Source organism: Dermacentor silvarum, chromosome 6 (assembly GCF_013339745.2).
Source record: "Dermacentor silvarum isolate Dsil-2018 chromosome 6, BIME_Dsil_1.4, whole genome shotgun sequence".
Taxonomy (NCBI): domain Eukaryota; kingdom Metazoa; phylum Arthropoda; class Arachnida; order Ixodida; family Ixodidae; genus Dermacentor; species Dermacentor silvarum.
In genome coordinates, this window is record NC_051159.1 from 81507468 (window position 1) to 81522661 (window position 15194).

The following is a 15194-nucleotide window of genomic DNA, read 5'->3' on the forward strand; positions in this document are numbered from 1 at the left end:
CGGCACGCGAATCATGTCACGACGCATGCACACTCGGAGAAACACAGGAAGCAAGATGACGTTACTCAGCAGTATTAGCGTAGCTGGCAGCTACAAGTACTCAAGTGCAAAAGCATTCAATTACGTACCTTTAAGGCGTACGCGGTCTCCCAGAAGACAAAGAAACTCCTCGAATAAGGCGCTGTGGGTTCTGTTGTTCAGGATCTGTTCCTCGGTGTTTTGGCCCTCTTTGACGTAGACGACGCCCACTTTAAGCTCCGACTTCACAAAAACCTGCAAAGCAGCGAAAGAGGGGAAATTGCAATACTCGAAAACTGGTGCTTGGGGCAAACAACATAGTTGGGCTGGTTATTGCTCATACAACGACTGAGGCGTCGTGACTGGTACAAACAGACGCAAAGCCAGAGCATAAGGGACACTGGACGCAAAGGTAGACTTTCCTCATTCCTTAAATCCTAGAAAAGACGTACTAGAATGGCATGTGCAGACTTTAGATTGCGGTCCTCTCCCGAGAAAAAAAAATTCTATGAAGTGGCGTCTGGTCGATCGTATTTGTACACGAGTTACATCGAAGGTACCTGTGAGTGGTAAACAGTTCTTACAAAAAAAAAAAAAAAAAAAAAAACTCTAAGCAGGACACATCCCTGATGTCTGTCAGTGTAAGCGAAGCTTTCTTAGTTTCGGAGACGGTGCATTGAAGCACAACAGATGGAATCGCGTCCTTCTTTATTTGCAGATTGTGATGTTTCCATGGCTCTTGATCGTCTCTTTTCTTCTTGCTCCCCAGCTGTCTGGATTTTCCGAGGGGGCACCATTCACAACTGAGAGAAAGGGTCTTCTGTAGCCTCGATTATATACGTCTAACGACGTCAGTTGCCTTCACTGATTGGTTTGCAGTTCAGAGCACATATTTCCAGTTATTCGCTAAACGCAATTGCTCTTGCTACTACCGAAGGACCCTGCTAACGATTTCCGCGCTTTTAAATCGCTTGCTATTATGCGCATGGGCAACAAATCACGCGAGTGAACTAAGAACACATGTAGCGCACAACCTTTAGTAAAACGACACAGTCGACCGGTGCTCATTAATCATTCGTGAGTGTTAAGGGTGCAGAAAGGGCGCATTATGTGTGATCCGAATTGGGCACTATTTAAGCCAATACAAGAGTATATGACACCAGTGTGCACCTGCGCAGTCGCATAGACGTTAGGAAAACGGACAGCTTTGTTTTAAAACTTTGCTTACTGCCCGATGTATATAACCCTGCGTTAAAAAATATATTCCGGGATTTTACGTGCCAAAACCACGCACCATTTCTGAGGTATGTCTTAGTGGGGGACTCTGGAAAACGTTTTGACCACTTGGACAACTTCAATGTGCACCTAAATTTAAGTACACGAACACTTTTGCATTTCGGTCTCATGAAAAGGCAGCTATCGCAGCCGATATCGAATGCGCGACCTTGAGCTCGCCAGGGTAATGCTGTAGCCATTGGGCTACCATGTCGGGTAGTGAGCCTCCGTGAAGTACTTCGCGACCAAGAAGGCTTTTGTTCACCCTGCAGTTGATTTGAATCCTACAGAAACAGTAATGAAAAAAAGAAAACTTAAATTGGGGGTTACTTGAATTTTTCAAGTAAACGTTATTGGTGAATTTATTATCTTCTGACAAAAAAACGTATACATTTATTGGATCCAATTAGTAGAAAGTATTGATGCCTGACTCATTGTTTGGATGAAATCGGAAATGCTGGTCTCCCTTATGTATCCGGATTCTTCGCAAAGTAATAAACTGTCCAATAAATAAAGATTCTCAACGTAAGGTGATATCAGATCATTTTGGCAAATAATGCGCTTTTGGCAAACGTTCGTGAACAGTCAATATGGAAAAACAAGACTCTAACAAAACGGTATGTTCAGCAGTTTCTGTGATTAGACTGCAAGTGGTCAGATCGCGATTCTGTTCGAAAATTTGGCGATAAATGTACTTTGTATTTTCAGCTACATCATCGCACAGATCACAACGCCAAATGCCGTTGAGATACGCATATTTGCAATTTTGAGTTAAGACCATTACGGTGGTTGGAAGCAACAAAGGGCTAAACGTTGTGTATTGGTCACTTAATGCATACACAGGGGATCTTTGATATTTTACGATTTCTATTGTAATCTTCGAACATTCTCTACTCAGTATAGATAGCATTTTTTGCCAGATTCATCGTTGGGATTATTTATTAAACAGGACTGCGAAATGCGTTCATAAGTGCGCTGTAAAAAATAGCAAGAATATAAAAGAATACAAAACATGGTGGCCCACGAATCGCCCAGCACCGTGGACATTTCTAGTGCTTTGACTGAGCACCAGTAAGAGAAATCCAGTGACAATGACAGCAGTAGCAAGACCGCCGCGAGAAACGAACCACAACTTCCAGTTCGGTATCTGTATTAGACGGCTGGGCTTCTCTTGCTAAGGTCTGTTTGTGTTCGCTAGGCTGAAAATATTGATTATTGTTAACGAAAATGAAGTCCGCAATTCCCGTCTTTGAATTTCGCTATCCGGCCACGACGTTATGGATGTCATTTTTTGTAAATTGTAAAAACGCAGGAATGAAAATAACGAACAAATGACACGAACTAGACAGACAACAGCGCAGGTGTCTATATTTTACTCTGTCTTGTAAGTGTTTCTTTTTTTTTGCATGCTTTTAATTTATACACTGTTATAGACCAACTTACAGAACAACAAGCCTTGTCAAGGATGTCAGTTTTACATCGCCGATTTTCAAGTTCTGGCATATCTGGGTAATCTTTGCGCAGAAAAAGTTGAGAGAGAGAGAAAGAAACGTTTATTGCTGAAACAGTGTCCCGAGCGAGGCCCGGTATCACCCAGAGGTGGGAAGGTTCCTTAGTCCAGGAACCCTCTGGCTTCGACTACCCTCTTGGCCCTGGCGACGAGTTGTCGTTGGTCTTCCAGGTCCCCGAGGGCGAGCTTCGCTTCCCACGTTTCGAATAGGTGGTTTTCGTTTGCTTGTGGTGCTCGGTTAGCGTACATTTCCGGCTGCATTTCGCTGTCTTCGTGCCACGGGCATTCAAGAAGCAAGTGTGCCAGGGTGTCGGGAACGTTGCAGAGAGGGCAGAGGTAGCCGTGGAGCGTCGGGTAGAGGCGGTGCATTATATAGTTCCGTGAGTGTACGTATTGCTTTGTAGGCGTCTGAGGACCACGCTTTCTTCTTTGCCGAGGTTTGGGTGCGGTGGAGGGCACACGCGGCGCTCGAGCCTGTAGTGTTGCAATGTCGCCGAATAGTTGTTGGGTACGGCTTCCGCCTCTTCTGCCGCGGGTCAGAGAGCGTGTGGGGCGAGGGGAGCCCGGCCTGACGTGCTAGCGGGCAGCGGTGTGGGCCGCTTCGTTCCCCTCTAGTCCCTCGTGTCCGGGTACCCACGTTACGCAGGTTTACGGGATCGGAGTGCTACGTCGTTTTAAAGGGAAACAGAGACATCCACCCAAATGTAGCAATTTGCTACAATGGAAACCCAACCGGGTTCCTCGAAAGAAAGCCTCGCAGTTGAAGAAAAATTCGTCCTGGTCCGGGACTCGAACCCGGGACCACCGCCTTTCCGGGGCAGCCGCTCTACCATCTGAGCTAATCTTTCGAGGAACCCGGTTGGGTTTCCATTGTAGCAAATTGCTACATTTGGGTGGATGTCTCAGTTTTCCTTTAATTACTTATCTCCACCTAGCGGATTTCCGCTGAACTATTACGTCATAGGTCGTTTTAGTACCTTGCATCAGCCGAGAAGCGGCCCTTCGAGAAATTTCTACAGGCGGCCTGAGAGTCGGTGAAAATGACTGCTGCGTCTGTGCATGTGGTGGTTGAAACATAAGTATTTGCTTACTTCCGCATTAAATGCATTCATTCTTCAGTAATATGCCGCTAACTGGCACCAAAGCAGACGCATACACAAATAATGAATTCCCCAGGAAGTGGCGGAGAAAAGTGAAGGTGGCGTCGTTCTCCGTCTTCCGTTCCCGCCTCCACTCTTACTTATGATGCCTCTGTCCGCCCACCTACCAAGCTAGGCTCTGTACAAGTTATGAGCGAGAATGTGGTTTAGCGCTCAACGCAAACAAGAACGCATTCATAGCTGCAAACGCCCTCGCGGAATGTGCTAATGCTGATGGTCGGCGACAGACCGAAACAATCGTCTCGCTTCGATCCTGTTCTATGCTATCCTATTCCAGTCCCTATCGCCGGCCGTCCGGTAGCGCGCGACTTAGTCGGGTCACCTTCATTCCTCACTGTCGCCATCTGTAAGTCGCGAATATAGCCGTGCCTGATGCTCGTAGGATTCGGCAAAGCCGACAGAAAGCCTCCAGGCTGGCGGGCGGGTGGGTGGGGAGGAGGAGGAGGCGAGTTAAGCGGCCTTAACGTGGCGCCCCCTGCAGGCGCGAGTCGGTATCGGGGTGTTGACCGAACCCTCGGCTTACGGCCCAAAAGAACACCGGAAGCGAACTCGGGTGCAATCCATCAAGGAAACGCGAAAGGGATTGCCGGGGCACACCCGAGGGAAACGGCGTGCGACTGTATACGCGGGGTGCGCGAGATATACGCCAGCGTGACTGACCCAGAGAACCACTAGGAAGTCACGTAGGTATACTGTTCGCACTACTATAGGGAGCAGCAAGGACGCAGAAGCCAAGGAATAGATTTTTGGCCCAGCGACGGGGCGACATGAGCGATGGGGTGTCGATCACGTGGTATTTTCTCTAAAAGAAAATGGGCATCTGTTTGATATCCTTCCGCGTCCTTCAAGCGCGCGTCGTCTTTCGATCGTTTAGCATTCTGCTTTTCTCGTGGGAACGTTTGCGAGTCGTTGAAGAATTATTCTCGGTAATACATTTGTATGGTGGCGATGTTTCGGTTGTGCATTGCTACTTGCATAAATGAGCAGCTAGGGCGTATATGCCGATGTTAAAGGGGCCTTGAAACATTTTTCGAACATAGCGAGAAAACATTGCCGATCTTTTCGTAGAGGCTGCTGTGAACACGTGAGCCAAATATTACTGTACTGCACGCGGCCGGGAATTTCCGGTCTGAAATATTGCTGGCTCTCGCTTCCGCAATGTCTTCATGCAGCTTCATTGAAAGCAGCTGGACCCACCTACGATATAGGCGGATTTCGGGCATTTTCGGTAATGCATAATTGCTAACTTTTAGGTAAATAAGTGAAAAAAAAATATCTGCGATGTCAAAAGGCAAAAAATTTGGCTGAGACACTTAAGAATACTTAGGTGTGGAAGCCTTATACCGTTTGTAGACGTCGGAACGTCATGAACGCGCTCATTTTGTACACTCATGCCGTCACGTGCCAAATGACGCACGCATTAGGCCACATCTTTAGTAGGCCACGTGGCTGCAACGTGACGTGCGCAATCACGCACGCACTAGGCACACATTTCGTACGCCAGAACCGTGCAGCCACCGCGGCTTCGGAGAAACGTGCTCATCTTGCACCCCGGAGGCCCGCGTTCGATTCCTACGCAAATCGAAATGTACCAAATTTTCTCTTCAAAGCCAATTAACTTCCTTTGTTTGCAGGAACCTCCCTCAGAAATGTGACGTGAATCCGGGCATTATTTAACGTGTTTTTACTCTTTGAGCCATCAGCCATTTTTGGTACCATCTTTCGGTCTCGCCGACTATGACTGGATTTCCGAGTAATAGGGCATATAACGCTTTCGCGTTAATAATTGTTTCGTCCAGCTGCGGCTGCCCCAGCGTGGTGGACAAAAACAGGCTCTTATTTCACGTAGCGTCAGCTCGCGCCGTGCTCAATTCATCGCGTGTTCCGGCGGTGCGAAATGTAACTTTCTCCGGCTCTGAGGAACGGGGCAACGCACATTTACGCAAACGCGCGTCGCGGCGAATGCTAACTAATTGCGGGCACTGTTCGCTTCGCTGGCGCGTTTAAACTGGAGGCCATTACGCGAGGGAGTCGTCACTGGCCCTATAAGCCACGCTTAATTCCAGGAGCGTGGGCTAGGCACCAGGATGACCGTAATTCATCTCAGATGCACCGGCGTTGAGGCCACGCGTACGAAACGGGCCTGAGGCTTCCATTGTACGCATCCGTCGCAGTCATTGTCACGCAGTTTGTTCCAGGGGTGCAAGAAAAATAACGACCTGACTCGAGCGCATACAACTTTAAATGTCCTATTGTCAATGGCAAATAAATTTAGCCGAATTTGTAAAACGAGTTAGAGATCTGCTGCACCGTCTTTAACAGCGGAGCTGGTTAAGCCGGGCGTAATGTGTCTGCCTAATCCAAAAATGTGGGCCGATCCGGGTGGTTGTGCAGATAGGGTCCAAGCGCAATGGCAGATACCCGTGCGAACTAGCGAAGCTGAGCCTGGCCAGCTAAGTCTAGCTAAGCATGGTTAGGACTACTTAAGCTTAGCCAGTCATCGATAACCAATCGATAGCCAATCAATAGCTAATCCGGAAAATGCTGGGGATGACTTGGTAGTGCTTAGCCTAGCCCAAATACGTGGCCAATACCTTGCGATAGCCACTCGATAGCCAATCAATAGCTAATCGATAATTGATCAATATTCAATTTATTCCGGAAAATACTGGGGTTGACTTCGTAGTACTTAGCCTAGCCCAAAAACCAGGACTAGCTAGGTGCCCATCAGCTGCGCTGACTCTTTAGCATTGCGCCTCTAGTGCAAGCTACGCTAATTTTTTTCTGTCTATATTTTTCTGCTAACACTTTTCGTTGGGTTTGCTTGGTTTAGCGCGACAGCTGTCGCAGAAGACCCGGCATCGGCGTCGATGTCGGCCTGGGCACGGGCACGCCGGCGTCGTTGGTGGAAATATTCATCTCGAACCACCAAGATCGCACAGGCTCTGCGCGTGGCGCAAGGTGTTAGCGAACAAAATTGAATTTCTCAAAGTAAAATCCGTCAAAAGAATCGTAAAGTACGACTGAACCACAACGTACAGACGTGATAGCGTCAGATTGTAATTTAAATGCACGAGAAAACAATTCTCTTACGCTGAAACTCAAACACAGACCCCCTTTCCAGCATTTATTCAATTCATACAGCGGCGTGCCGCGGTTTCTTCCTTACAAAAACACCATTCAGATGGCGCTCGCCAGCAGCGCGCGGAGGCGAAGTTGAAAAAAAAAAAAAAGCTGCTATTGCCGGGAAGCCTGACAAACAGCCAGGGATAATTGAATGATATCACCTTCCACTTTTAACGGCGAAGCTTAAGCGTCTTCCAGATTTTTACATGATCCTGTACCAGCACTATAGGGGACAGGGACGAGAGATGACGGCGAAACAACACGGCCCTTTTCTTGGTCACATATTTATTTTTAGCCGAATAGTGTCACAAGATTGGGACTGTGCGGGCACCTATTTGCGAAGTTTGGCAACTATACTTACCGCAGTCATGCCGACATTTTTTTATTTACTTTTAACGGGATAACGTTTAGGGCCCCGTGTCGCAGAAAATCCGGCGTCGGCAACCGGCATGTGATCGCGGGTGGCGGAAAAAATCATCCAACCACATCGACCGCGCAGGACCCTCCACGTAGTGCAAGGTTTTCGTCCACAAAAATTGAATTTCTCACAGTGAAATCCGTCACAAAAATGGTAAGGTACGACTTTACCATTCGGCATCGGATTCGCCATCGGATTGTTTACCAATCGGCGTCGGATTGTACTTTGAATGTACGAGAAAACCTAATTCTGCTACGAGGAAACTCAAATATTTCTACGAGACCAGCGCTCATCGGGGCAATAGTAAAGAATTAATAAAATAATAAAAACAAGGTGCTAGGGCCTTCATATTTTAATATAAGACCACTTATATTGCCCCTGGAAAAACGTATTTCCAGCAATGCGTTTCAGTTTAAAAGTGAAGCCGACTTTAAGGGAATCGGTGTAAGCTTGGTCTTTGTAAGCTGGCTTTTCCCACGTTCAGTCTTGCAGTGAATGAAGCCTACTTGCCGTATGCGAACGATGCGATGCGAACGGGTCCCGATAACGCTATCGCGTTCTACTCTTAAAGGCGAAGCTTAAGCGTCCTCCAAGTTTTTTTCTCTTGTTTTGGATCGTGACGGGGTCTCTTTTATGAATTTTAGAATTGTTAATTTTGTGCACAATTAGAGCACTTATAAGTGTCGGGACCCATAGCCACAAGCTAGGGTCCATGGCAAAATAGGCGCAATAACAGCAACAGTACGGGAATACAAATCACATTGGCATCAAATATTTTGACAGCCCGTAAAGATAACACTAACGGAGGCTTCCCATCCGAACTGAAATATTCATGACGCACTAAATAACTAAACATTTCCAATGTCATCGGAATAAATCACTCAAGTGAAAGTCCTTATTTTTATTCTAATGAAACAATTTGTAGTGTTCTTTCTGTTGTTTTATTGCGATAGCAATTATATGGACACTCAAAAGCAGATTTCTGCCGTCGCCGTCGCCGTGAGGTTCCGTATGACGTCAATGGAGATGAAATCGTCGAGGGGCGCGCGCTTTCACGGGGAGTGAACGCACGGCGGAGAACAAACGCGCGTTCTGCGCCGTGCTCGCTTAAGGGCTGCAGAAGTAGGCGTCTCTTTCCTCCTTTACAATCACCATATATGTAGAGCAAACGCGCCTTCTTCCGACGCGCGAGAGGGCGTGGGGGAGGGGGCGGAAAGGGAGGCGACATTTAGCTGCGGCACCAAGTGCCTATTTATATCAGAGGCTCCGGCAACAGTCACCAACGCCGCACGCATTTTGAGCGAACGCGGGCAAAACGCCGACGGCGTCGACAACAGTTCTGCGTGTTGCCGGTGCTGCTGCATGTCCAAGTTTATACAGCTGATTAAGCTACTATCATTACTCCGTATAGCTCTCTACAAATTTGCTATCGCAATTGATGCTTCACCTTTCAGGTGAAAATGCGAGAACTTTTTCACTCACGAAAATAAAACGCATACTACAGAAGCCCAATCCCTGTTCTAAATAAAAAGAAGAAAACAATTTTGGTTAGAGCAAATGCAGCAAAGATGTAATAAAGCTGTCTACACACATCAGCGAAAGAATTGCAGCAGAAGAAACAACGTTACGATTCTGAAGCAGGTTCTGATTAGCCACAATCGCAATTACTTTTTTTTCTTTTCTTTTTTTGCCTTAACGGAAACCTTTCTTTGGCACCTTACCACCTGTTATAAATGAACTTGTAAATTTGGAGTTTCCGTATTTATTTTTCAGAGCGCCGCTCTCAGGCGCCCGTTCCGGCGTCGAGCGTCGGCGTCGGTGTAACCGAGCGAACGAGCACAGCGAAAGATGAAAGCGAACGCGAAGCGCAGCGTGAAAAGAAAAGCGTTGTGCCGTGCAAGACGGGCGGCGACGACTGCGAGATGGCGCCAGAGGAGCGCGCCGTCTACGTATCCGCGAAGAAAAAAACAAAAAACAAACAAGGACTAGAAAGCTCGCCTCGTCGCATAGCGTTCGCTGCAAGCGTTTCCCGGTAAAGATTACGATTGCATAAGCTGTCATTTCCTGGAAGCGGCAAATGTGTGGCCGGTCTATACGGTATAGCGCCGCTGTCGCGGCTCTCAAGTGAAAACACGCACAGAGCTGCGCACAAATTTCGCGTTAGGGAGTATCGTAATCGTCGGTGATTGTTTCTTTTATTGCGATAGTAATTGTATGGACACTTCAACCGGATTTCTGCCGTCGGCGTCGCCGTCGCCGTGAGGTTCCGTATAGATAAAATCTTCGCCGCGCGCCGTATGCCCGAGCGGAAGCGTGCTGGGACGCGCGCTATCACGGAGAGCGAACGCACTCAATCTCCCACGCGCAAGCAAGAAAGCGGGAAGCCAGCGCCGGAGGGAGCGGGGGAGGGGGGGGGGGGGCACACTTCTACTCTGCCAAGAACTGCGCTCATCGCTCGCCCGCACCGTCTCTTATCTCCACACGGCTCTGACCTTTGTATGCGCTGTGCATTCGCCGCTCAGTTTCCGTTGAAGCGATAGACCGCACGTACCTTCGCCCGCTGCGGCGTATGCGCGTGCTGCCAGCGTTTTGACAGTCGTCTGCAGTCATTCAGTGTGATCTATTCATGTTTGTTTGTGCGCGCTAACACCACGCTTGTTCATTCAGTTAGTAATAGCCAGGCCACATTTTCCAACGCACGCTACACATGCAATGCTGCCCACATCGGCAGTGCAGCGCTACAGGTGTGTCCCTTCGCACGAGCTGCCCACGGGAAGCGCTTCTCATCAACATCACCGTTTCACACGCGCCTTCTCGTGGTCATCCAGTCTCTCTTCATGGGCCGTATTCTGAAACGTTCGCCTAGGCGAAAATTCTTTTTTCGCTTTCAGGCGTGCGCCGATTGGCTGTTTTAGCAAAATTGGATGAGCTGATTGGGTGGTTGAGCCCGACGCCATTCAATTTGCTCAACCAGCCAATCAGCGCGCATGCTGATTTCGCCTAGGCGAACGTTTCAGAATACAGCCCCATGTCGGTCTACTTGCGCCACAGCACACCTGCTTACTTAATCAGCTCATGTTTACTACAATTCATATTGCTACCAAGGCCGCTCACCTTACTTCGTATGACATTGCTGTGTTGCTATCGCAGTCATTGCTTCGCCCTTAGGGCGAAACTGTGAGATTTTTTTTAATTGTTTAGAGGTCTAACAAATTACGCTTAAATGATCGCTCAATATCCTTACAGCCGAGAGCACCACAAAATTCAAGTATCCTTTCACGATAAGTATTTCGGCATATAGGTAACTCAAGCTTAATAGCTGTTGCAGCCATTGCGTTACTTTTGGGCGTTATGAAAGCACTATTAGATACAGGGTAATTAAACTACCATGTATGATTAAATACAGGAGGGACACCTAGTGTGTAGATAGATTAATTATGTGAAATTTGGGAAGACTGAAACGGAGGTCTGTTCGGGTCCATGTACTTCGAATGCGTAATAATTGAAAGAGCTCTTTTCTGTAATCGTACTAATGGTTCTACTTATGTCGGATAGTTATTACCGCAGGACTCGATACAGTATCGTACTATGACTGTGAACAAATGCAAAATATAGCATACGAATAACATCAGAACTAAAGCAATCTCGCGTGCTAAATAATATGTAGCAACCACAAGCTACACGCGAACACGTGTTTCTAAATTGATTTTTCGAATGCATGTCAAAATGAAAAGACACGCCGATATATTTATAAGTCTTAGAATGTTACAGATATTGATCACGAATACATATCCCTAGTTGGTCGCGATCTTCCTCCATGGATTCTTCTGCCGGCAACCTTGTGGCAACGCATGAGACTTTACGTGAGAGTAGGAATTTGACTAATTCCTCAACTCCAGCAGCATTGATATTTCCTTTTTTTTTTTGAACGCTTCCATGCGAAGTTCAGTTTTGAAAGACATTTATTCTCGATTATTCACCTCCCCTATCCTGTCCTTCTTTCTTGCATTTATGCTTGATTACTCCCCTTCCCCGTCCTCTCATTAAACATTTTTTTTTGCATTTGCGCCTGTTTTGCATATTATGACTATCAATAGGAAAACAAAAACAAAATAGGAACGGTAGCAATATGAACTAGGAGAACGTTGTCTTGGCTACTACTCTACACTGGGCGAGGGAAACAGAGTTATGGAAGGATGACAGCGAGCCAGGGACAAAAAAAAAAAAAAGGGAGCAAACACGCGATCCGCACGTGTACTCGCACGAACCACCTGTCCCAGTCAAAGGCGTTCACGCAAGCCTGTCGTTCCCAAGAAACACTGAAGTGCCTTCACTGCCTCGACGACCATTGGTGGGTGAGGCAAACAAAAGAGCCAAAAACTAATCTGGAAGGTTTCGAAAGGTTCTTAGGGCTGTCGTCATTTGACATGAGTGACCCTTTGGTCACTTGAGTGCTTACAGCTAATGTTACGTTCCGCTGGCTGCCTTACGTGTGCATGTGACAAGGACACTTTGCCGCGTATGAAAGTGTAAGGTAGAAGATGCGGGCCACAAACTGTCGTATTTACTAACTGGTCAAGCTGCTTTTACCCTACCGGTCCCCCTCTCGCTCGTGCCTGTTGATGTAGGCGAGAGTTTAAAGCCGAGATTACGGCCTTTACGACTGCCTTTCGATAACCTTTTGAGAGTGCCGAGTAACAGCCCAGTCTCGAACGAGTGCACGTACCTGGTCTAGCTTGAGCAGCTCGTCGGGTGTGGAGGGCAGCTGCCCGAGCGTGAGGCACGGCTTGAGTCCCGCCTCGTCGCCCAAGCAGCGCACGATGGCTTCGCGGTCATAACGGTTGGCGCACACGCACGAGGCCGGGATGAGGCCGTGCAGGTTGTACGTCACCGTGCGAAGCATCACCCTGCGTCCAGAGGAAAGAACGGTGCGGAGATGAGCACAGGCTTGTTATACGTTGCCGGCTAAACAGGCACAAATCACGTCAGAAAGTCATAACGCAAATTGACAACCGATTCTGTACAGGACACATGTAATTGAAGAGAGCTAACGGTCAAGACAGACAGAGACGACATAGTGTACGCTGCAGCGCAAACAAGCAAAAATAAATTATGAAACTTCCACCGGCTCTGAACTTATTTACTGCGGCAGTATACAGTAAGCTCTCAGTGCGGAACTACCATGTTTTCAAAAACTTGTCGTTGTAGTTGTCGTGGTTGTTGTTTGTTGTCGGTGGGGTTGTTGGTATTGCTGTTGGCTTCCTTGCGATGCGCGCAATGTCGTCTTCGTCCACTTCAGTATTGCCTCCTGTGACCTCCGAAACACATCCGCAAAACGCCACCACTCTCAGAGTAGGCGTGCTGCGAAAGCCCCCGTAGAAATTGCCAAGCGTAAACGTTGCTCAAGAGATCAGCGGTGAACGCTTCCGGCTTGAGAGCGCACACTGCCGCAGGGCGCATGAGTTTCATTCCCCAATGACGAGAATTGACAAAGCTTTATCTTTTCTTTGCCAGGATGACGAGGGTGAAGGTGAGGAGTCGACCTGGGTACAACGACAGGATAACGACAGCACTTCGACGCCAGGGTAACGGAAAGGGCGGGCGGAATCCGCAAACAGTTTCGAAGTTTTAATTGCTGTTACATTAAAAAATAAGAAAAAGAAAAGAAAAGATTGCACCCTGGTCGTGGGCAGGAAGGCGGCTTCTCTGCTGTGCATGTCTGTCTCGGACGGCATTGTGCCTATAAACAGTTTTATTTGCAAACATTTCGCGGAACAGTAAAAAAAAAAAAGTATTATGTGTTCTTTTAATTGTTCTTTTTTGGACACGGCACAAGCTGGGTCGCCTATTAGGAAAAGCGTGAAAGAAGAACGTCGATGTTAATGACGAACGAATACAAAAAAAAAAAAGAGAGGAAGACGCAATTTAATCGAGAAAATAGCCATCTGGCCCAAATACTTCCGCGAACTTTCGCTTGAAGAATAGGAAAAGATATGTGCAAAGTCTCGCGCACGAGCTCGTCTTCAGCATGCCTGCACACCGGAATATTTGTTGAGCAATCAAAATGCTTACAGAAGGGTTTCTATCTTCTTGTTTCAAGGCTGACGGCTGCGCAACGTGTTCTATTATTCTTCACACATTCTACACCGGTCTCACAATGTCCACGCTTAGAAAAGTGGAGTGCTATGTAGATTAAATGCGCTAATATACAACATTGAACCTTTCCTCCAACACTGAATATTTTTTTTCGCTGCAGCACAAATAAAGAAAGATGTCCAAATCCACCCATAACTTAGTGGCTATGACGTTATGTCCCTGCGGACACTAACGCCGCCGAGGCATATAATGGCGGACGAATAACGAGTAGTTGGTTTAGTGACACATTGATTACAGCCAAACAACTACGTAAACAAGAGCAGAGTGGGACTGACGCCTGTCCTGTGTCCTTATTTGCGTGTGTTTTTGTCTCTTTCTTTGCGCTGTAATCAATGAGCGGCTATTCCGCCCCTCAGAACATCTACGGAGCCCTTTCGAAGCTCTCAGATGCACCAAATAAAATGGATGTGGGTGTTAATGTGGGTGCACTGATACCCAAGAGCTTCATTCGAAGGAACGATATAGCATGCGAAGTGCAACGAAGTGCATGCTGCTGGCATAGCCGTTTCATACGAGGCAAACAAAGAGCGCCAGCTCTACGTCAACCGTAGCGCTGGTTCAGCGGCTAAGGCATTACGCTGATGAACACGAGGTTACGGGTTCGATCCCGTAACCTCGGGATCCACCGGAGTGCGGCTGCACTCCGATGGGGGAAGAATGCAGAAACGCTCGTGTATACCAGGATTTGAGCGCACGTCAATGAAACCCAGGTGGTCAAAGTTATTCCGACTTTAGCCCTGCTGCTACAGCTTCCCGCAGAACCCATTGTCCCGTTTTGGGACGTCACATCCTAGAATTAAATTCCATTATTGCGACGACAACTATATGGACACTCCATTGGAATAGCCGTCGTCATTGGCGTCACCGTTGCCGTGATGTTCCGCGTACATATTTACGCATATGCATGCTTTATGTTTAAGGCATTGAATCAGCTAGCGCAAGACAGGGGTAATTGGAGATCGCAGGCAGAGGCCTTCGTCCTGCCGTGGACATAAATACAGGCTGATGATGATGATGATGATGCTTCATGTTTACCAGTGCCACATATGCAAGGTAGATGCTACACCACTAAACTGCCGTAGTTGCTCATACCAAATCTTCTTGACTGAAATTATTCCTTAGAGTTTTTTTAGAGTTGCAGCGCGCAAACAAAAGTTGTGAAACATTTCATTCACAGCGCATGCCTTTTATTTTAAGGCTTCTGAGACTATTTAAAGATACAGAACAATGTTAGTGCTCAAAATGTCTAAGTGATCTAATTTCGTGGCGAGTGCGCGGTGATATTGCAGACCCTACATGGCGTGTAAAATGTTTTAAGGGTACCATAAAATTTGGCGCACCAGCCTGTGTAGCATCCACGTATAGTGACACCCGTGCATACTTAGAACACCGCCCGAGGAGTTCAAGCTGAACGCTAGACGTTACTATCTCTTTCAGTGTTTCACCCTTCGGGCAGGACTGACACTTTTTTTTTAACTTCTACGTTAACGAGAGAAAGAGCAACTTCTCCGACTTGCCTGCCTTCGCGACG

General features: G+C 47.4%; 1 protein-coding gene across 1 annotated transcript in view; it reads right to left on the minus strand.

Annotated features, from left to right (window-relative positions):
• LOC119455668 (uncharacterized) overlaps window positions 1-15194 on the minus strand; it is a 141352-nt gene that overhangs the window by 55832 nt on the left and 70326 nt on the right. Inside the window, exons 4-5 of the mRNA XM_037717088.2 lie at window positions 12234-12414; window positions 129-273 (exon numbers count right to left, since the gene is read on the minus strand). Of these exons, the coding sequence (XP_037573016.1) occupies window positions 129-273; window positions 12234-12414 (326 nt within the window). The remainder of the gene's footprint in view (window positions 1-128; window positions 274-12233; window positions 12415-15194) is intronic.